The sequence below is a fragment of the Dendrobates tinctorius genome, unplaced genomic scaffold, assembly GCF_039654945.1.
Source record: "Dendrobates tinctorius isolate UK_male_01 unplaced genomic scaffold, ASM3965494v1 ptg000130l, whole genome shotgun sequence".
Lineage (NCBI taxonomy): Eukaryota > Metazoa > Chordata > Amphibia > Anura > Dendrobatidae > Dendrobates > Dendrobates tinctorius.
Genome location: NW_027361798.1, coordinates 3,525,386 through 3,547,732, shown reverse-complemented (window position 1 = coordinate 3,547,732; position 22,347 = coordinate 3,525,386). Strand labels below are relative to the sequence as shown.

The 22,347-nt window shown below is 49.0% G+C and overlaps 3 protein-coding genes across 3 annotated transcripts; 2 read left to right on the top strand and 1 right to left on the bottom strand.

Annotated features, from left to right (window-relative positions):
- Positions 1-15,711: 15,711 nt before the first annotated feature.
- Positions 15,712-16,203, top strand: LOC141047930 (histone H3). Its single transcript, XM_073543261.1, has one exon. It carries the CDS (start codon positions 15,742-15,744, stop codon positions 16,150-16,152), a length of 411 nt encoding a protein of 136 aa, XP_073399362.1. The 5' UTR covers positions 15,712-15,741; the 3' UTR covers positions 16,153-16,203.
- A 1,083-nt stretch (positions 16,204-17,286) lies between these two features.
- Positions 17,287-17,759, bottom strand: LOC141047929 (histone H2B 1.1). The gene has a single exon (XM_073543260.1). The coding sequence runs from the start codon at positions 17,708-17,710 to the stop codon at positions 17,330-17,332; it is 381 nt and encodes a 126-aa protein (XP_073399361.1). The 5' UTR covers positions 17,711-17,759; the 3' UTR covers positions 17,287-17,329.
- Positions 17,760-17,998: 239 nt separating this feature from the next.
- LOC141047954 (histone H2A type 1-like) lies at positions 17,999-18,488 on the top strand. Its single transcript, XM_073543330.1, has one exon. It carries the CDS (start codon positions 18,043-18,045, stop codon positions 18,433-18,435), a length of 393 nt encoding a protein of 130 aa, XP_073399431.1. The 5' UTR covers positions 17,999-18,042; the 3' UTR covers positions 18,436-18,488.
- Positions 18,489-22,347: the final 3,859 nt, after the last annotated feature.

Genomic DNA, 22,347 nt, shown 5'->3' with positions numbered 1-22,347 from the left:
CATCACCTCTTCCCAGGCAGAGCTGTATGACCAGTGCCACCAACTCCTCCCTGCAGAGCTGTATGATCAGTGCCATCACCTCTTCCCAGGTAAAGCTGTAAGATCAGTGCCACCAACTCCTCCCTGCAGAGCTGTATGGTCAGTGCCACCACCTCCTCCCTGCAGAGCTGTATTATCAGAGCCACCACCTTCTCCCTGCAGAACTGTATAATCAGAGCCATCACCTCCTCCCTGCAGAGCTGTATGATCAGTGCCACCTCCTCCCTGCAGAGCTGTATGATCAGTGCCACCACCTCCTTCATGCAGAGCTGTATGATCAGTGCCATCACCTCCTCCCTCCAGAGCTGTATGATCAGTGCCATTGCCTCCTCCCTGCAGAGCTGTATGATCACTGCCACCACCTACTCCCTGCAGAGCTCTATGATCAGTGCCAACACCTCCTCCTTGCAGAGCTGTATGATCAGTGCCACCACCTCCTCCCTGCAGAGCTGTTTGATCAGTGTCACCACCTCCTCCTTGCAGAGCTGTATGATCTCTACCATCACCTCCCTGCAGAGTTGTATGATCAGTGGCACCACCTCCTCCCTGCAGAGCTGTATGATCAGTGCCACCACCTCCTCCCTGCAGAGCTGTATGATCAGTGCCACCACCTCCTCCTTGCAGAGCTGTATGATCAGTGCCACCACCTCCTCCCTGCAGAGCTGTTTGATCAGTGTCACCACCTCCTCCTTGCAGAGCTGTATGATCACTACCATCACCTCCCTGCAGAGCTGTATGATTAGTTCCACCACCTCCTCCCTGCAGAGCTGTATGATCAGTGCTATTGCCTCCTCCCTGCAGAGCTGCAGGATTAGTCCCACCACCTCCTCCCTGCAGAGCTGTATGATCAGTGCCACCACCTCCTCCCAGCAGAGCTGTATGGTCAGTGTCACCACTTCCTCCCTGCAGAGATATATGATCACTGCCACTACTTCCTCCCTGCAGAGCTGTATGATCAGTGCCATTGCCTCCTCCCTGCAGAGTTGCATGATCAGTCCCACCACCTCCTTCATGCAGAGCTGTATGATCAGTGCCATAACCTCATCCCTGCAGAGCTGTATGATCAGTGCCACCAACTCCTCCCTGCAGAGCTGTATGATCAGTGCCACCACCTGCTCCCTGCAGAGCTGTATGATGAGTCCCACCACCTCCTTCATGCAGAGCTGTATGATTAGTGCCACCACCTACTCCCTGCAGAGCTGTATGATCAGTGCCAACACCTCCTCCCTGCAGAGTTGTATGACCACTGCCACCACCTCCTCCCTGCAAAGCTGTATGATCAATGCCACCACCTCCTCCCTGCAGAGCAGTATGATCAGTGCCACCACCTCCTCCCTGCAGAGCAGTATGATCAGTGCCATTGCCTCCTTCCTTCACAGCTGTATGATCAGTGCCACCACCTTCTCCCTGCAGAGTTGTATGATCAGTGCCACCACCTCCTCCCTGCAGAGCTGTATGATCAGTTCCCCCACCTCCTCCCTGCAAAGCTGTATGATCACTGCTACCTGCTCCTTGCAGAGCTGTATGATCAGTGCCACCACCTCCTCCCTGCAGAGCTTTATGATCAGTGCCCCTACCTCCTTCCTGCAGAGCTGTATGATCAGTGCCACCACCTCCTCCCTGCAGAGCTGTATGATCAGTGCCACCACCTCCTCCCTGCAGAGCTGTATGATCAGTGCCACCACCCCCACACTGCAGAGCTGTATTATCAGTGCCACCACCTTCTCCCTGCAGATCTTTATGATCAGAGCCATCACCTCCTCCCTGCAGAGATGTATGATCAGTGCCACCTCCTCCCTGCAGAGCTGTATGATCAGTGCCACCACCTCTTTCCTGCACAGCTGTATGATCAGTGCCATCACCTCCTCCCTCCAGAGCTGTATGATCAGTGGCACCACCTCCTCCCTGCAGAGCTGTATGATCAGTGCCACCACCTCCTCCCTGCAGAGCTGTATGATCAGTGCCACCACCTCCTCCCTGCAGAGCTGTATGATCAGTGCCACCACCTCCACCCTGCAGAGCTGTATTATCAGTGCCACCACCTTCTCCCTGCAGATCTGTAAGATCAGAGCCATCACCTCCTCCCTGCAGAGCTGTATGATCAGTGCCACCTCCTCCCTGCAGAGCTGTATGATCAGTGCCACCACCTCTTTCCTGCACAGCTGTATGATCAGTGCCATCACCTCCTCCCTCCTGAGCTGTATGATCAGTGCCACCACCTCCACCCTGCAGAGCTGTATTATCAGTGCCACCACCTTCTCCCTGCAGATCTGTATGATCAGAGCCATCAACTCCTCCCTGCAGAGCTGTATGATCAGTGCCACCTCCTCCCTGCAGAGCTGTATGATCAGTGCCACCACCTCTTTCCTGCAGAGCTGTATGATCAGTGCCATCACCTCCTCCCTCCAGAGCTGTATGATCAGTGGCACCACCTCCTCCCTGCAGAGATATATGATCAGTGCCACCACGTCCTCCCTGCAGAGCTGTATGATTAGTTCCACCACGTCCTCCCTGTAGAGCCTTATGATCAGTGCAATCACCTCCTCCCTGCAGAGCTGTATGATCAGTGCCATTGCCTCCTCCCTTCAGAGCTGTATTATTAGTGCCACCACCTTCTCCCTGCAGATCTGTATGATTAGTGCCACCACATTCTCCCTGCAGAGCTGTATGATCAGTGCCACCTTCTCCCTGCAGAGCTGTATGATCAGTGCCACCACCTCCTCCCTGCATAGCTGTATGATCAGTGCCACCACCTCCTCCCTGCAGAGCTGTATGACCAATGCCATCACCTCCTCCATGCCGAGTTGTATGATCAGTGCTGATAGGAACTGAAGGAGTTAAATTGAGTTCTGTCTATGTTGCATTCTCTTATTTAAAACCTTATCTTTTCTTCGAGGAGATGTCTCAGACATCTCCCTTGTGAACCAAGGTCAAATACCTCTGCTTTTTCGCCTAAATGACTTTCTTTGTCTAAAACAAGTTGTAAAATCATTTGTACTGCGCATGTCTGTAAAATGTTTAAATTCTTTACTATAAAAGACGGAAGCCTAACTGATAAGCCAGAGGCGTCTTGGAGGCATCCTGAGTTGTACCATACAGCTCGTGTCTGTGTAGTTCTTCTCCATGGAGCTGATTTAATTAGAGACATATGATGCTTCACACCCAAGAACATTGGTCCTTCAGATGAAAGAGTAATCTGAGGGATCCCGACAGTTTCCTGGCGCCCGGAATAGGGACCTGATATAGGCACCTCTCCAAGACCACCCGGCTTACGGACCACTCCTGTTACTGATGAAATTGTGAACAGCAGACCTAAACACCTGGCCAGGTAAGAGATCAATTTTTCTCTTCTCTGCTCTTCATAATCTATCATTATAACTGAGGTCCGTATAAAGGGGAATCTAGTAGAGGAGGGGGCCGTAAAATCAGGTCCATATAAGAACTCTGAGGAAATCGGGTGTGACACACATATGTAATTCCTGTATCCCTGTCCGAATGAGAGGCTGTTGCAGATTCTGCCTGTGCACAGCTATTTTTAGAAGAAGAACTGATGCAAATCATAACGGGTATGGTGATTGGACATTTGCAGGGACAACCCCAGACACAAACATAAAAAAGTTTCACCACTTCAAGAAGGGAGAACAGTGGTGGGTATTGTTAGCATTGAATACACATGTCCCATTGAGTGACACGCTGAGAGGTCTGACATTACGGAAGATAAGGCTGGGTGAACAGTTCATACTGCGCAGCCCGGACGGACAAGTTTTTCACAATAGACGATTCCGCACTAGGAATAGAGGAGGTTGTTGAGTGACTGCCTTGATTTGAAGGACTGTGGAAAGTAGACAAATAAGCTGCACAGTAGGTATTCGTTCAAAGAGTGGTGATATTGCCTAACTGGGTCATGTGACTGCGTCCTTCCGGGGAGGTCACCGCCTAAGCTTAAATCAACACCCTTTATGGATAAACCTTGTGACTAGTGTTGAGCATTCCGATACCGCAAGTATCGGGTATCGGCCGATACTTGCTGTATCGGAATTCCGATACCGACTTCCGATATTTTTTCAATATCGGAATTCGGCATCGGAATCGGAAGTTCAGTTGATTGACGGCCTGACGTCATCATGATGCGCGGTGTGTGCGCATCATGATGCGCCGTCATTTCGGGCCTTCCGGGGGTCTCTGCCGGCCTGCCGGGGGGCTGTGCCGGCCTGCCGGGGGGCTGTGTGGACTGCCCGGGGTCTGTACCGGCCTGCCGGGGGGCTGTGCCGGCCTGCCGGTGGTCTGTGCACCCTGTGGGGGTCTGTACCGGCCTGCCGGGGGGCTGTGCCGGCCTGCCGGGGGGCTGTGCACCCTGTGGGGGTCTGTACCGGCCTGCCGGGGGGCTGTGCCGGCCTGCCGGGGGGCTGTGCTGATGTCCGGGGGTCTGTGCAAGCATCGTCCGATGGGACTACAAGTCCCATCGGGCGATGCCTGCTACCATGACAGTGATTGACACATTAGCCAATGATGGGACAGTAGTAGTTCCATCATCCGGCTAATGTGTTAAATGTTAAAAAAAAAAAAAAAAAAAATACTACATACATACTACATGCATGCTACATACATACTACATGCTACATACATACCACATACATACTACATGCTACATACATACTACATATATACTACATGCATGCTACATACATACTACATGCTACATACATACCACATATATACTACATACATACTACATATATACTGCATGCTACATACATACTACATATATACTACATGCATGCTACATACATACTACATATATACTACATGCATGCTACATACATACTACATGCTACATGCATGCTACATACATACTACATACATACTACATGCTACATACATACCACATATATACTACATACATACAATACATTCATACAATACATACATAGACATACAGTACATATAACATAGAGTAACATACTTACCAATACTTGTCACATTGTTCCCCGAAGCCATTGTCTTTTCCGGGATAAATATTAACATAACAAACCACAAAAATACTCACCCACGATCCGAAGCAGTCCACGAGTGTGTCCCACGACGATCTTGGGTAGAGAACTGCAGCATCAGATGATGCTGCCGTTCTCTACGGGCTGCAGGAATCCAATGACGGAAGGTAGGTATCCTTCCGCACTGTATTCCTCCGCCACTTAAAAAAAAAAAGTCCCTAGTCTCACTTTATGCCATTGCTGTGTGGGAAATTCCCACACATATGTAGTATGTATGTAGCATGTAGTATGTATGTAGCATGCATGTAGCATGCATGTAGTATGTATGTAGCATGCATGTAGTATGTATGTAGCATGCATGTAGCATGCATGTAGCATGTAGTATGTATGTAGCATGCATGTAGTATATATGTAGTATGTATGTAGCATGAATGTAGTATATATGTAGTATGTATGTAGCATGTAGTATGTATGTAGCATGTAGTATGTATGTAGTATGTATGTAGTATGTATGTGGTATGTATGTAGCATGTAGTATGTATGTAGCATGCATGTAGTATATATGTAGTATGTATGTAGCATGCAGTATATATGTAGTATGTATGTAGTATATATGTGGTATGTATGTAGCATGTAGTATGTATGTAGCATGCATGTAGTATATATGTAGTATGTATGTGGTATGTAGCATGCATGTAGTATGTATGTAGCATGTAGTATATATGTAGTATGTATGTAGTATGTATGTGGTATGTATGTAGCATGCAGTATGTATGTAGCATGCATGTAGTATATATGTAGTATGTATGTAGCATGTATGTAGTATGCACGTTGTATGTATGTAGCATGTAATATTTTTTTTTTTTTTTTTTTTACATTTAACACATTAGCCGGATGATGGGACTACTACTGTCCCATCATTGGCTAATGTGTCAATCACTGTCATGGTAGCAGGCATCGCCCGATGGGACTTGTAGTCCCATCGGACGATGCCTGCACAGACCCCCGGAGCCGGCACAGCCCCCCGGCAGGCCGGCACAGCCCCCCGGCAGGCCGGCACAGCCCCCCGGAGCCGGCACAGCCCCCCGGCAGGCCGGCACAGCCCCCCGGAGCCTGCACAGACCACCGGCAGGCCGGCACAGACCACCGGAGCCTGCACAGACCCCCTGGCAGGCCGGCACAGCCCCCCGAAAGGCCCGTACAGACCCCAGAGAGGCTGTACAAGGGCAGGAAAGGGTTTTTCTTATTCCGATACCGGAAGTCCCATAGACTTGAATGGGACTTCCGGTATCGGAATCGGCGATACCGATACTTTTTTTAAAGATCGGCCGATACCATCCGATACGATACTTTGAAGTATCGGACGGTATCGCTCAACTCTACTTGTGACAGATAAGAGTGTGATTGAATGAGCACAGGACTGTGAAATGAGCCTGTGACAGGATATGACTGAAGAACCCCAGTAGATGGATACTTTGTTTACAATCCTGTGTGTTGTGGGAGTATTTCTGTTCGGATGCTACATAGCATATAAGTACACGAAACACGTAGTACACCGAGGAACAGACACTCCATTTAGCCTGTTAGCACCTTAGGAAGAAGGTAACGAGGTATAGTAGAGCCTAGTCTTGAGCTTACCCAATACACCACCTAAGGCAGGGGACTAACAGGAAGACAACAAGAGAGACAGGATAAGAATAAAAGATAAGATGGGGAACAGTCAGGGAAAGATACCTGAAGAAGGAGATTGGTTATGTGATATAATTGAGGATAGATATGGAAGACGTGCAGCAAGAGACCTAGAGAAGGTATTAAAAAAATTCAAGGTAAAAGGGAAAGAGGCTTTAAATGAGGATAAATGGAAAGAAATAAAAGACACAAAGTCAGGAAAAATTGCAGATGCGGGATGGGGGGAACAGGTTGAAGCATGTTTAAAATGTTCACAAGTTGCTCAGAGGGAAAAGTGGGCATATAATGAGAAGACAGGGAAATGGATACGTTCAAAGAAGGTCAGAAAGACAGATGACCCAGTGGAGGAAATGCGTGAGCCTCCACCCTATCCAACCCCTTTGTCAGTGCCACCACCAGTACCTATGGCTCCTGCCGCAATTCCCAGTTCACCCCCACCACCGTCCACTGGACTGTACCCTAATGTACAATCACCATCACCTGATAATGGCAATCCAGGATGGATTTGTAGTAATTGTGGTCAACAAAATCCAGACTGGAGAAATACTTGCCTAGCCTGTGGAGCACCCCGTTACCATCACCCTAGCAGGTTAGCCCCTGTTAGGACTCAAAATACCCCTTTTAGAGAAGTGGATGACCAAGGTGTTACCCGCACCAGACATATTCAGACCCTTCATTACACTCCATGGTCTGCCCCAGAATGTATGGCATTATTGTCCAATGCTCCAGATCCAACTACCTTTCCTATGGCGTTTGCCCGATATATAAGACAGGTACTGACTGTACACAGAGGGACTTGGTTGGATGGGGAAGACCTATGTAGACTGAAATTACCATTAACTACCCAAGGGGAGTTCTCACACATTATCGGACCAAACAGACCGCCTGACGATGACCAAGAGGGTAACCTTCGAACTCAGGCTTCAAGAGAGCCTTTCTTAACCGCCCTTGATAATTTTATGCAGACAAAACAGAGACAGAGAGGTAACATGACAGCCATACCGCAGAAACCGGGACAATCAGTAACCGATTTCTTCCGGATATTGGAAACAGCTTTCCAAGATGAGGGTCTTGACACCAATAATGAGGGAGTATCGAGACTATTGGCAAAAGCCTTCATGGAAGGGTTACTCAAAGAAATACGAGATCCCCTGAAAATAAGCACCCCCGATTGGAGATCAGTACCTGATGCCCATGGATTAAGACAAAAAGCTATGGGAATTGAGCTAGATGTACAGGAAAGGAAGAATGCACCGCCAGCAAAAATAAGAGTAGCGGTGACTCAGTTTGATAATCAGGGAAATCCAATAAGTGGGGCTAGGAGGAGAACTTTTACATGTCACTATTGTAAGAAGCCAGGTCATTTCCAAAGAGATTGCCGTAAGAGGAAAGCGGATAGAGAAGCTCAGCCTAGAAGGGAAGAACCTACTGACTGACTAAATGCAATTAGAATGAAACTCGACTCTAGGGAACCAGTAGTTAAAATTCAGGTAAATGGTAAAAAGGTACCCTTTCTATTAGATACCGGAGCAACCTCTTCGGTGGTCAATGACAAAGTAATAACTCCAGACCTCCTTTCAGAGTATTCGACTTTTGTCTCAGGATTCAGTGGACAATCTAGCCTAATTCCTTTTAGCAAACCTTTACCAGTTAAGATAGGACCTAAAATGTTCCTGAATAAATTTTTGTTTGTCAAAAGAGCACCAATTTGCCTATTGGGAGTGGATGTACTAAAGAAACTACATGCAGATATCAAATTTGCTGAAGATGGTACAGTACATCTTACTATCCCAGATGAGGATGAGGATGCTCTTGAGGCTTGCATGATAATTCAAGCTCTCGAGTCACAAAATCCTGATGACACCACATCACAACCATGGGACCCAGCCCTAGACAAATTACCTGATACCTTATGGGCAAAAGGGAATGCGGATATTGGCTTACTTCCCGTGTCCCCAGTTGCGGTGGAGGTGCCCGCAGACACAAGGTTGCCACAGCTGCGGCAGTACCCTATCAGTGCCCAACAAGAGGCTGCTATTGAGGCACAAGTCACTGATCTTGTAAACAATGGAGCATTGGTGTCAATTAAATCACAAGCTAATACGCCATTGTTTCCTGTCAAAAAGAAAGGAGGACCAGGTGATGCCCCGAAATATCGCATGGTACATGATCTGAGAGAGATAAATAAGGTTCTTGTTCCTTTGACACCAGTAGTACCTAACCCACACACGCTATTGGCGAAAATCCCTAGTCAATCGAAATGTTTTTCAGTGATTGATTTGTCAAACGCATTTTTCTCAGTGCCCCTCCACAAAAGCTGTTGGCATCTGTTCGCTTTTACATTTAAGGGCAAACAATATGCCTGGACCAGACTGCCACAGGGCATGCAGCATTCACCCACACTGTACACGCAGGCATTACAGTCTGTGTTGGCCGGCTGGCCACATCCACCTGATGTTGTGCTCTTACAATATGTGGATGACCTGTTGCTTTGTGCACCTGATGAGGCTAACTGTAGAATCCATACACTTTCACTACTGATGTTTTTATCAGACAATGGATGTAAGGTCAACAGAGAGAAATTACAGTTTTGCCAACCAAAAGTCATATTCTTAGGACATTGTCTATCACACGGTACCCGACACTTAACCAATGACAGAATCACAATTGTACAACAAATGAAGGAACCAACAACCCATAAGCAGTTGAGAGCATTTTTGGGTTTAGTTTCGTCTTGCCGCCAATGGGTCATACATGCTAGTGAACACATGCAGCCACTGTATGATTGCATCAACACAACACCTTTCCAACTGACTGACATTGCACGAGACTCATTTCAGTATCTGAAGAAGGCCATAGTGTCAGCCCCAGCATTAGGTATACCCAACTATGATATACCCTTTCAACTGATGGCCGCTGAAATTAGAGGGCATGCTACTGGCATTTTGACACAGAAACATGACAAAAAGAATAGACCCCTTGCATACTATTCTGCCAAATTAGACTCAGTAGCACAGGGAACACCATCCTGTGTTAGAGCAGTCTCTGCAATCGCATTGCTACTTGACAAAGTTTCTGATATTGTACTGGATAACCCACTAACTGTCTGTACCACACATGACATATACGGTATCCTGAATCAGGTTTCTGCTAAACATATTTCTATGGCCAGACAACTCAGATTGCAATGTGCCTTGCTTATGCCTCCTAATGTTACGTTTACCAAAACTCAGAATCTGAATCTGGCTACATTGTTGCCAATTGCAGATTCTGAAGGGGGGGATATAGATGAGAACACATTATCGCTTTCTTTTGAGCCCCCACACGAGGTTGAACATGATTGCATAGAACTGATGCAGCAAGAAGTTGTTGGCTTGCCCAATGTCACAGACACACCATTGTCAAATCCAGACTTTATATTTTTTGTGGATGGCAGCAGATATGCCGATGAAAGTGGAAAATTCCTCACAGGATATGCGGTAGTGTCACCACATGAGACTATTGTGGCAAAGGCACTTCCACCCCATATGTCCGCACAAGAGGCTGAGCTGACAGCTCTGAATGAGGCATTAAAACTTTCCAAAGGAAAAACAGCAAATATCTACACTGACTCAAGATATACCTTTGGGATAGTACATGATTTTGGGGTCTTGTGGCGCACAAGGGGTTTCATGACAGCAGCAGGAACACCCATAAAACATGCCACACTGATCAGAGAAATCCTCGAGAATGTGGCCCAGACACAGGGGGTGGCCGTTATGAGGGTGCCAGCACACACCAGAAAAGACAACATGGAAGCAAAAGGCAACGAGAAAGCAGACCAGGCGGCGAAGCAAGCTGCCTTGGGGACTCCAGAAAAAGTAAACATAGTGCACAAGGATGCATCAGAATTGTTTACAGACTTACAAAGGTTCCAAGAAGACTCCGCTCAGACGGACAAGGAAACTTGGGAGAAGATGGGAGCTAAGAAGACGAACGGAATGTGGAAGAAAGATCAGAAGTACTGTTTGCCTAGGGTTTTGTACCCAAGGATGGCAGAAGCAGTTCACCTTCCAACTCACATGTCCGCCAATGGAATGACGCGCCTAGTCACGAAGGTTTGGATTGCTCCTGGGTTTGGGAAGGTGGCGCAGCTACACTGTACCACCTGTCCCATATGCCTAGCACAATCCCGGACAGGTGGTGAAAACTCCACTGAAACACAGTCCTAGGCCGTTATATCCCTTCCAGAGACTACAGATCGACTACATTCAACTCCCCAGAAGTGGACCATATGAATATGTTCTGGTGTGTGTTGACATGTTCTCTGGATGGCCAGAGGCCTACCCGGTGAAAACGGCTACAGCTCGAGCTACTGCAAAGAAACTGGTGATGGAACTAGTACCACGATTCGGTGTCCCTGAGACAATTGAATCAGACAGAGGCACACATTTCACTGCTGAGGTAATGCAAAATGTAATGCAAATGATAGGTGTAGAACAAGCATTTCATACACCCTACCACCCACAGAGTTCAGGGAAGGTAGAAAGAATGAACGGGACACTGAAATTGAAAATACAGAAAACCATGGAGCAGACCCATAGACCATGGCCAGAGTGTCTCCCATTAGCATTATTCTCAGTAAGGTACACACCCATGGGGAAAACTAAACTGTCACCCTTCGAGATACTGTTTGGAAGACCACCAAACACAGGGTTGTACTACCCACAGGTCTTAACACTTAATGTGGATAATTTGACAAGTTATGTAATCCAGTTGCAAAAGCATTTAACTCAAATGCATTCTCTAGTTTTCTCTTCCATTCCAGATCCAGATAGTGTGGAAGGAACTCACTGTCTACAACCTGGTGATTACGTATATGTCAAGAAACACTCCAGAAAGACCCTTGAACCCCGATATCAAGGACCTTACCAAGTACTCCTGACAACGCCTACTTCTGTTAAGTTGGAGGGACGACCAAACTGGATCCACGCATCACATTGCAAACTAGCCACAGGAATTAACAAAGCATAAGAGTGCATAATGTTTTGGTTTGGTTTTGTTGCATTTTCTGTAATAATGGTAGCTGCGTGGGACAATCTAAATTCTCCAATGTCCTTGAATAATAAGTTTATACAACATCATGAAAAAATACTAAATGATTGGTCAAAAGACACTCAGTCTCCAGCAGACTGCTGGATCTGCACACATTCACCAGTATCAGCCACTAGTATTCCGTTCCTTGTTATTCCTGTGCCACCCGAGGAATTATTTGCCTGGACCAGTTGTTCTGATACACTTGCTAATAATGCCACAAATAATGTGAAGTTATGGAACACAACTGTCGGTATACCTATTGTGGGATGGGTAGGATACCCTTGGTGGCAGGGTAACCTTTCAGGAAGTAATACACACCTTCAATATCTGGCATATAAAGGGGGAGCTTGGGTACCCAGGAATAGAACTCGATTAACCTACCTGGGGCAAATTCCAATGTATGGCCTACAAGTTAGTTTTAGTGTAACTTCTCACTCTACTGACGCCTTTAAGCCAATACTGCTAGAAAGAAGGTTGCATAATACGTCCTGGGAGTATTCCAATTTATTTCCCCAGGGCACTAACGAAACTTGTATTAATATTTCAGGTAATATACCTTGTAACGAGTTATCTGGATATGAGAAAGGAACTCCCACCTGTGGAAATCCCGATGTAGGGTATTGTAGCCCTTTAGGACAACTTCCAAATTGGTGTATGCTTCAGAATGTATCTGCGTTCATAGATTTAGTCCATAGACTGGTATTACAACATTCAGCCCTATGGGACCTACCTAGTGACATGTACTGGATATGTGGAGACAATGCATATAAATGGTTGCCAGTAGGGGTAAGAGGTACTTGTACTCTGGGACGTTTGACTCCGGCTACCTTTATCGTTCCAAACCAACAATTAGATATGAAGGCAATACCCAAACACACGTTGTACAAAAGAGCTGCTGACAATACACCTCGCCTCTCTGGGAGACCACATATAGTGCAGATGAGTGTGGCTAATAAAATTGTCAGCTCTATTTTTATTTATCCTATGATCACTCAAATGTGGGATAAATTAGTCAGGGCTACAGATTACTTAGATGACCAAATATGGGATATATTGGATATATTGAACACCACCGTTGCTGTCCAAAATCAGCTCATCATAGTCCCTAATCAGCATACCATAGTATTAGATTATTTAACTGCAGCGCAAGGAGGTATGTGTCAAGTCATCGGACCCGCTTGCTGTCATTATATAGATCCCAACAGTAGGTTAAAGTTAAGATAAAAAATAGAGGATGTTCAAAGACTTAGAGATCAGTACGATAAAGACAATGATCGTACTAAGGATAGTTGGTGGTCAGACACCTTCTCCTTTCTTAATCCAGCTAATTGGTTTAAGGGTATTGGAGGCTGGATAGCTGGGATTATACTAAGTCTATTACGTATTGTTGTTTGTATCTTCGTAATATATGTATTTTTTAAACTTGTTTTTTGGTGTTTTTATGTATGTAAGAAAAAGTACAGGTATAGATGAAATAGATAAATTAATGACAGAACATATGCCAAAATTGATAACTGTTTTCTTTAGGTTTCAGGTTGACATCTCATTTCTGGCATGAAGGAGCGTACTCTTGTGATGACAGACGTGGCCTTAGTAACCAGGGGATGGAGAAGGTAAAAGAAGATGCCTGTCTCCCTCGGGCAACCCGTCGGCCAGGGATAGTACCTGGTGAATAGGGCACTATCAGCTGTCGTTGCAGGACCCAGTGTTCCAGATTGATGAAAAATGAAGATGTCAAAGGGGGGAATGATAGGAACTGAAGGAGTTAAATTGAGTTCTGTCTATGTTGCATTCTCTTGTTTAAAACCTTATCTTTTCTTCGAGGAGATGTCTCAGACATCTCCCTTGTGAACCAAGGTCAAATACCTCTGCTTTTTCGCCTAAATGACTTTCTTTGTCTAAAACAAGTTGTAAAATCATTTGTACTGCGCATGTCTGTAAAATGTTTAAATTCTTTACTATAAAAGACGGAAGCCTAACTGATAAGCCAGAGGCGTCTTGGAGGCATCCTGAGTTGTACCATACAGCTGGTGTCTGTGTAGTTCTTCTCCACGGAGCTGATTTAATTAGAGACATATGATGCTTCACACCCAAGAACATCGGTCCTTCAGATGAAAGAGTAATCTGAGGGATCCCGACAGTGCCACCACCTCCTCCCTGCAGAGCTGTATGATCAGTGCCATCACCTCCTCCCTGCCGAGCTGTATGATCAGTGCCACCACCTACTCCCTGCAGAGCTGAATGATCAGTGCCACCTCCTCCCTGCAGAGCTGTATGATCAGTGTCACCACCTCCTCCCTGCAGAGCTGTATGATCAGTGCCATCACCTCTTCCTAGGCAGAGCTGTATGATCAGTGCCACCAACTCCTCCCTGCAGAGCTGTATGATCACTGCCACCACCTCCTCACTGCAGAGCTGTATGGTCAGAGCCTCCACCTATTCCCTGCAGAGATATATGATCAGTGCCACCACCTCCTCCCTGCAGAGCTGTATGATCAATGCCATCACCTCCTCCCTGCAGAGATGTATGATCAGTGCCACCACCTCCTCCCTGCAGAGCTGTATGATCAATGCCATCACCTCCTCCCTGCAGAGATGTATGATCAGTGCAACCACCTCCTCCCTGCAGAGCTGTATGATCAGTGCCACCACCTCCTCCCTGCAAAGCTGTATGATCAGTGCCACCACCTCCTCCCTGCAGTGCTGTATGATCACTGCTACTTCATCCCTGCAGAGCTGTATGATCAGTGCCACCACCTCCTCCCTGCAGTGCTGTATGATCACTGCTACTTCATCCCTTCAGAGCTGTTTGATCAGTGCCACCTCCTCCCTGCAGAGTTGTATGATCAGTGCCACCACCTCCTCACTGCAGAGCTGTTTGATCACTGCCACCTCCTCCTCCCTATAGAGCTGTATGATCACTACCACTTCTTCCCTGCAGAGTTGTATGATCAGTGCCATTGCCTCCTCCCTTCAGAGCTGTATTATTAGTGTCACCACCTCCTCCCTGCAGAGCTGTATGATCAGTGTCACCACCTCCTCCCTGCAGAGCTGTATGATCAGTGCCACCACCTCCTCCCTGCAGAGCTGTATGATCAGTGCCACCACCTCCTCCCTGCAGAGCTGTATGACCAATGCCATCACCTCCTCCCTGCCGAGCTGTATGATCAGTGCCACCTACTCCCTGCAGAGCTGTATGATCAGTGACACCTCCTCCCTGCAGAGCTGTGTGATCAGCGCCACCAACTCCTCTCTGCCGAGCTGTATGATCAGTGCCACCACCTACTCCCTGCAGAGCTGTATGACCAATGCCATCACCTCCTCCCTGCCGAGCTGTATGATCAGTGCCACCTACTCCCTGCAGAGCTGTATGATCAGTGCCACCACCTCCTCCCTGCAGAGCTGTATGATCAGTGCCACCTCCTCCCTGCATAGCTGTATGATCAGTGCCACCACCTCCCTGCAGAGCTGTATGATCAGTGCCACCTCCTCCCTGCAGAGCTGTATGATCAGTGCCTCCTCTGCAGTTTATGAGCTGCTGATAATCCGGGCGCAGTGTCAGGATGGGTGTGATCTGGTGATAATGGGGAGCTGCACTGTACAGCGCTGTGTACACGGGGTCATGGCAGTGCGGTGGCGGCTGCTCCAGGTCTCCTCCTGCGCTGGAGATGACGTCACCGGATTTCTCTATTCTGTACAGCGGGAGATGAGCGCGATCTGCTGAGAGCCGCATCATGGAGGAGGCGGGGTTACAGGGCGGGAGGCCGCGGTTTGCTTCACGATAATTGATCAAACATATCAGGTTTTTATTGGCTTCTATTTAATGTAAGCACCAATGGCGTGCAGGGGGCGTGTTTCCTATAGACCAATGAGGACGCGCACTAGGGGATAAATACCCTGCTCCCGCCGCTCCTCACATCACATCTGTGTACATCTTTTCAGAGCTATGGCCAGAACCAAGCAGACCGCCCGTAAATCCACCGGAGGGAAAGCTCCCCGCAAGCAGCTGGCCACTAAGGCAGCCAGGAAGAGCGCTCCTGCAACTGGCGGAGTGAAGAAGCCGCATCGTTACCGCCCAGGAACAGTCGCTCTCCGTGAGATCCGCCGCTACCAGAAGTCCACCGAGCTGCTGATCCGTAAGCTTCCCTTCCAGCGCCTGGTGAGGGAGATCGCCCAGGACTTCAAGACCGATCTGCGCTTCCAGAGCTCGGCGGTGATGGCCCTGCAGGAGGCCAGCGAGGCTTATCTGGTGGGGCTGTTCGAGGACACTAACCTGTGCGCCATCCACGCCAAGAGGGTAACAATCATGCCCAAAGACATCCAGCTGGCCCGCAGGATCCGGGGGGAGAGAGCTTAGATCTTCCCGAGCACCAACCACAACACAAAGGCTCTTCTCAGAGCCACCAAATCCTCCCACAGATGAGCTCCTTCCTCCTGGTTCGGTAATATCTGGGCTGCTTTGTCCACAGTTGTCTGAGGGCCGTTATTCTGGCCGGTTCCGTTATCGGTAGATCCAGCGGTTCTGTTCCTGCTTCCATGCAGCCTCATATACAGAAGGGGGAAATGAGCAGCTCACAGTCACTAAGGAGTTAACCAGAGGATTCAATACCTGGCTCTGGGATTGGTCGCGCCTGCGGACTTCTCATTGGCTGATCACAGACCCGTTGATGGTTTTGAATTCCCCGCTCAATCCCTTTCCTGTCCTTCGGATTATTCCCGGCCCCTCTGCTTAGTAGCGGAGATCGCTGTGACGTGAGCCGTCCGGTCTGGGGCAGCTGCACCCGCAGAGCTCAGAGTCCTGCTCCCCGGAGCTGCTGATCGCTCCCCTGATCGGCCGCCGCCGTTACCTTCCCTTCATCTCACAGCAGCACTCCGAGCTCTGTACTGTGCACAGAGGGGTCTGTGTCCGGATATAGCGCCCATACACCCTGTTACAAGGCTCAACCCCAGAATAGATCGGAAAGTGCAAACAGCGGTGCGAGCTCCAGGGGCTGAAGACAGGGGCAGCACCGAGAGAGGAGACCGCAGTGTGTCCGGAGGAAGAGAGCCGCCCGGGCTGCGACATCGAGTCCCGAGATCACAGGGACCCACTGAGCCCGGGGCAGCTCCATAGAGAGCAGCGACCTCCTCCTGGTCTCTGTTGGAGGCGCCGACACTGTGTCCCTGACTGATCGCAGCCGCGAATCTCTCCCTGTCTCCGGCAGATGTGACCGCAGCGCTCGGCGCTTCCCCACTGATCTCATCGCCCTCTGCTTTAGGCTAATGGCGTCGGATTATTATGGAGTCACAATTGTCATTCACGGAACACAAAGCAACCTCAGAAATGAGATCAGAAACCAGCCCCGAATCTCTGCCCATCGCCCTCAGCATCTATTCATCCTGTCACCAGAGACCCGGGCGGTGCCGGACACCTCAGGAAGGAGAGGACACAGGAGCAGCTGTGAGGAGGACACGGCCCTACACGGAGGAGCAGCTCTATAGTGAGTGGGTGGGCGGCTCTTAGAAGAGCCTTTGGGGTGATGGCGGAGCAGATCTCACTTGGCGCTGGTGTACTTGGTGACGGCCTTGGTGCCCTCGGACACGGCGTGCTTGGCCAGCTCTCCGGGCAGCAGCAGGCGCACAGCGGTCTGGATCTCCCGGGAGGTGATGGTGGAGCGCTTGTTGTAGTGAGCCAGGCGGGAGGCTTCCCCTGCGATGCGCTCGAAGATGTCATTGACGAAGGAGTTCATGATGCCCATGGCCTTGGAGGAGATGCCGGTGTCGGGGTGGACCTGCTTCAGCACCTTGTACACGTAGATGGCGTAGCTTTCCTTCCTGCTCTTCCTCCGCTTCTTGCCGTCCTTCTTCTGAGTCTTGGTCACGGCTTTCTTGGAGCCCTTCTTGGGAGCTGGAGCAGACTTGGCGGGATCAGGCATGATGGGACAGAGAAACGTCTCAGCACAAGAGAGAAGAATAACGATCTGCTCCTCCCAGAGGCATTTATAGCCCGGCCATGCAAATGAGCTCTGCTGTCAGACTGCCGTGCTATTGGGTGACAAAGTCATGTGACCAACGGACCCGTCAGTCGCTCCGCCCACTGTAGCTCATTGGTGGCTCCACAAGTCTGATTTACATTGGTAACTTAAGATCCATCCAATGACAGGAGAGGAGGGCGGGGCAGATGATGATAAAAGCGACAGCCGCGCAGCTATTGCCTCATATCACCCAGATTCTTCTCGGTTTCTGCTTGTTATCAGCGGTCACCACCATGTCTGGACGCGGCAAACAAGGAGGGAAGGTCCGCGCTAAAGCCAAGACCCGCTCATCCCGGGCAGGACTGCAGTTCCCGGTCGGCCGTGTGCACAGGCTTCTTCGCAAGGGTAACTACGCCGAGAGGGTGGGCGCCGGCGCTCCGGTCTATCTGGCCGCTGTGCTGGAGTATCTGACCGCTGAGATTCTGGAATTGGCCGGTAATGCCGCCCGGGACAACAAGAAGACCCGCATCATCCCCCGACACCTGCAGCTGGCGGTGCGCAATGACGAGGAGCTGAACAGGCTGCTGGGTGGGGTGACCATCGCCCAGGGGGGCGTCCTGCCCAACATCCAGGCCGTGCTGCTGCCCAAGAAGACCGAGAGCAGCAAGTCCGGCAAGAGCAAGTGAGCGCTACCGCCGATCCCATTTACACAACCAAAGGCTCTTCTAAGAGCCACCCACCCCTTCACCACCAGAGCTGACGCCGCTCATCTCGGAGGATGGGTCACACTGGGGTCTGCACCGGGCGGTATATAGAGATCATTCTGTAGGATCCAGGCTCTTCTAAGATCCCTCACATTTTCTCATCAGAGCTGATCTCGGCCGGTGGTCCCCACTGGTGTCTGCGCCGGGGGTGGTATAGAGAGCTCTGTACCCACGATCTTGGCTCTTGTGCTGCGGGCACCAGAGACTGCAGTCTGCTCCTGATGATACCGCAGCAGCTCTTGCCGCAGTGTCTGTATGGGCCGCAGAGTGTGCAGAGAATACAGGAGGTGACGGGAAACTTTCTCCCGGGAGCGGAGGAGGCGCCGAGCTGTCCCCAGCATCAGTGAGAAGCCGCTTCACCATAAAACACTGCGGCTACTGACGAGCTCTGTCCTGACAGTCCCAGGAAGGGCGACACGTCCTGATGGATCTGTGGTGAGTCCGACAGGAAGATCGCGCTTCTCACAGACCGCCAATGACCGCGACGCACAGTGAATATAATCCTCTATTAGTGCCTGGCACAGTGGGTAAAAATCCTCTGCTATTAGTGCTTGGCACAATGGGTATAATCCTCTATTATTGTTCGTCACAGTGGGTATAATCCTCTATTAGTAAATTATTACAAATTATTATAAAGAAATTAGTTTGAGTACGGCCTGTTGACGTTTGGCCACGGCTGTGCTCATATCGGGTTATCTAGGTTTAAACTGGAGAAGCCACCTTCATAGAGATATTCTTTGATGACAACCAAACCATATCACCCACCTTAAACCGGGGACCAATGGTCCTATGCCGGTTGGAAAACCGCTGGGCCTTTTCCTGGGAGAGAGACAACTTATCCACCACTTGGTCCCAGATCTGGTGCATTCTCTCCACCACAGTGTCATCACCTGGGCAGGCAGAAGGCTCCACCTGCCCTGAAGAGAATCGAGGATGAAACCCAAAGTTACAAAAAAAAAAGTGACATCAAAGTGGCAGAACTAGCTCTATTATTTAAAGCAAATTCGGCCAAGGGCAAAAATGAGACCCAATCATCCTGATCGGCAGATATAAAACATCTCAAATACGACTCCAAAGTCTGGTTTGTTCTCTCCGTCTACCCATTGGTCTGAAGGTGAAACGCAGAGGAGAAGGACAACTGAATTCCCAGCTTGGAACAAAAAGTCCTCCAAAATCTAGAGACAAACTGAACTCCTGTCAGATACAATGTTCTCAGGAATCCCATGCAAGCGAACCACCTGTTGCAAAAAAAAGGGCACCAACTCTGAGGAAGATGGCAACTTAGGGAGTGGTACAAGATGGACCATCTTAGAGAATCTATCACAAATCACCCAAATAACAGTCATTCTCTGACAGACAGGCATATCCGAGATAAAATCCATTGAAATATGGGTCCATGGCCTCCTGGGCATCGGCAAAGGCATCAACAACCCACTAGAGCGAGAACAAGGTTTAGACCGGGAGCAAGTCCCACAGGACTGCACAAAATTCCTGACATCACGAGATAAGGTGGGCCTCCAAAATGACCGACTCACCAAATCTCTAGTACCAAAAATACCTGGATGACCAGCCCATGCGGAGCATTGAACTTCAGACATCACTCTCTTCCTGCACTGGTCAGAAACATACAATTTTCCAATGGGACAACCCTCAGGTTTGTCCTCCTGAAACTCTTCCAGAGCACGTCTCAAATCGGGCGAGATGGCAGAAAGAACTACCCCCTCGCCTAAGATGGTAACAGGCTTGGTCACAATAGGAGAATCAGCAAAGAAACTCCTAGAGAGGGCGTCTGCCTTGACATTCTTAGTGCCCGGAAGAAAAGAGACCACAAAATCAAAACGTGTGAAAAACAAGGCCCATCTAGCCTGTCTAGGATTCAAGCGTTTGGCCGACTCAAGGAAAAACAAATTCTTGTGGTCAGTGAGGACCACGACTTGATGTCTAGCTCCCTCCAACCAATGTCTCCACTCCTCAAATGCCCATTTCATGGCTAACAGTTCCCGATTCCCCACATCATAGTTGCGTTCAGATGGGGAGAACTTTCGGGAAAAGAAAGCACATTTTAGATGTTACCGGATCTTTTTGGGACAACACAGCTCCTGCACCAATCTCAGAAGCGTCCACCTCTACCTGAAACGGGAGTGAGACATCAGGTTTCCGTAAAACCGGAGCAGAAGTGAACCTCTGCTTCAGCTCCTGAAAGGAAGAAACTGTTAAGGGCTGGCGGAACACACCAAATAATAAGATGGTGTTTAGGTGCGTTCGCAGCCCGAGGTCCACCGTGCAGAGGTGTTAACTGCTGGTGCAATAACGGCACACACGGGGTTAACCTCACCCAAGGTGTACCGAGGCGAACTCTTATGACTTAGAGCCGCACCACCGCAAATAATAGATGCCGTAGCCTGTTTTCGCTCACAGAGCTCGGCAGAGTAAGTGCTAGCGTAACGTCACAGGACTCAGCCCTTACACAGCAGGACTGAAGTCCCTCTAGACCGCTAGCGCCCGGCACCGCAACTGCGATACCAACAGGGATCAAATAAATGGCGTGTGCAAGTGTGCAGACGGCCGGTATGCACTGTGGCCTACAGGCTAGCCACTAGCAGGCGCTGACTCAGACTCTAAACCCTAACAACAGACGTATCAAAGGGTAGGGGTTTCATAATGAGTCAGACACCAGATACATGCATCCATCATCATACACACCAAACTATTTGAGTCTATCTTAGCGCATGGCCGAGCGGCCATGCGAACCTTTTATAGCCGCAGGCGTCCGTGATCCTCCTTGCTTCTCGGATGGGCCAATCCGAAAACGAGCAGGACCTGAGCACATGACCTTTGATCTCCAATGGGAGATCACTCCACAGGCATGCTCAGTGGCCCGACATGAGGACTTAGTCCCTGGAGGATCTTGCTGCTGAGCAGCATGCATTACCAAAGCTGAACCAGGGGTGGCAGCAGCAAGCAAACCCACGGAGCTGGTCTGGACAGGGCGCCGGGACCGACGAGTTTGCTGAGCAAGCTCCTCTGCGGCTGGGGAGGAATGGGAGACCCTCGGAGGCAAGGCTCGGGATTCCCGCTGTGCAGCGCCGGAAATCCGACGCCTAACAGAAACAGCCTCTGGAGACCAATTCAGCACATCAGCGCCCTTCTTAGTCAAATCAGTCAATGGTTTGGCAATACCAGAAAAATTAGCTATGAATTTAAGATAAAAATTAGCAAAACCCAAAAACTTCTGGAGGGCCTTCAAAGAAGTGGGCTGAACCCAATAATAAATGGCCTGTACCTTGGCTGGGTCCATTTCAATAGTTGACAGAGACAAAATAAATCCCAAAAATGAAATCCTCTGTACACCAAAAAGGCATTTCGATCCCTTAACATACAGGGAATTCTCCCTCAAAATCTGGAACATAGTCTGAACATGTTCCACATGAGAATCCCAATCCCTGGAAAAGATCAAAATATCATCCAGATAGATGATCAAAAATTTATCCACAAAGTCTCGGAATATATCGTTCATGAAGCACTGGAAGACAGAAGGGGCATTAATGAGCCCAAAAGGCATCACCAGGTACTCAAAATGTCCTTCCGGAGTATTAAACGCCGTCTTCCATTCATCCCCCTGCTTAATGCGAATAAGATTATACGCCCCCCTGAGGTCAAGCTTGGTAAACCAGCAAGCACCTCTAACTCTGGAGAATAGATCAGAAATCAGGGGTAACGGATACTGATATTTAATAGTAATTTTGTTGAGGACACGATAATCAATACAAGGCCTTAATGAACCATCTTTCTTGGCCACGAAAAAAATCCAGCACCCAAGGGTGAAGAGGATGG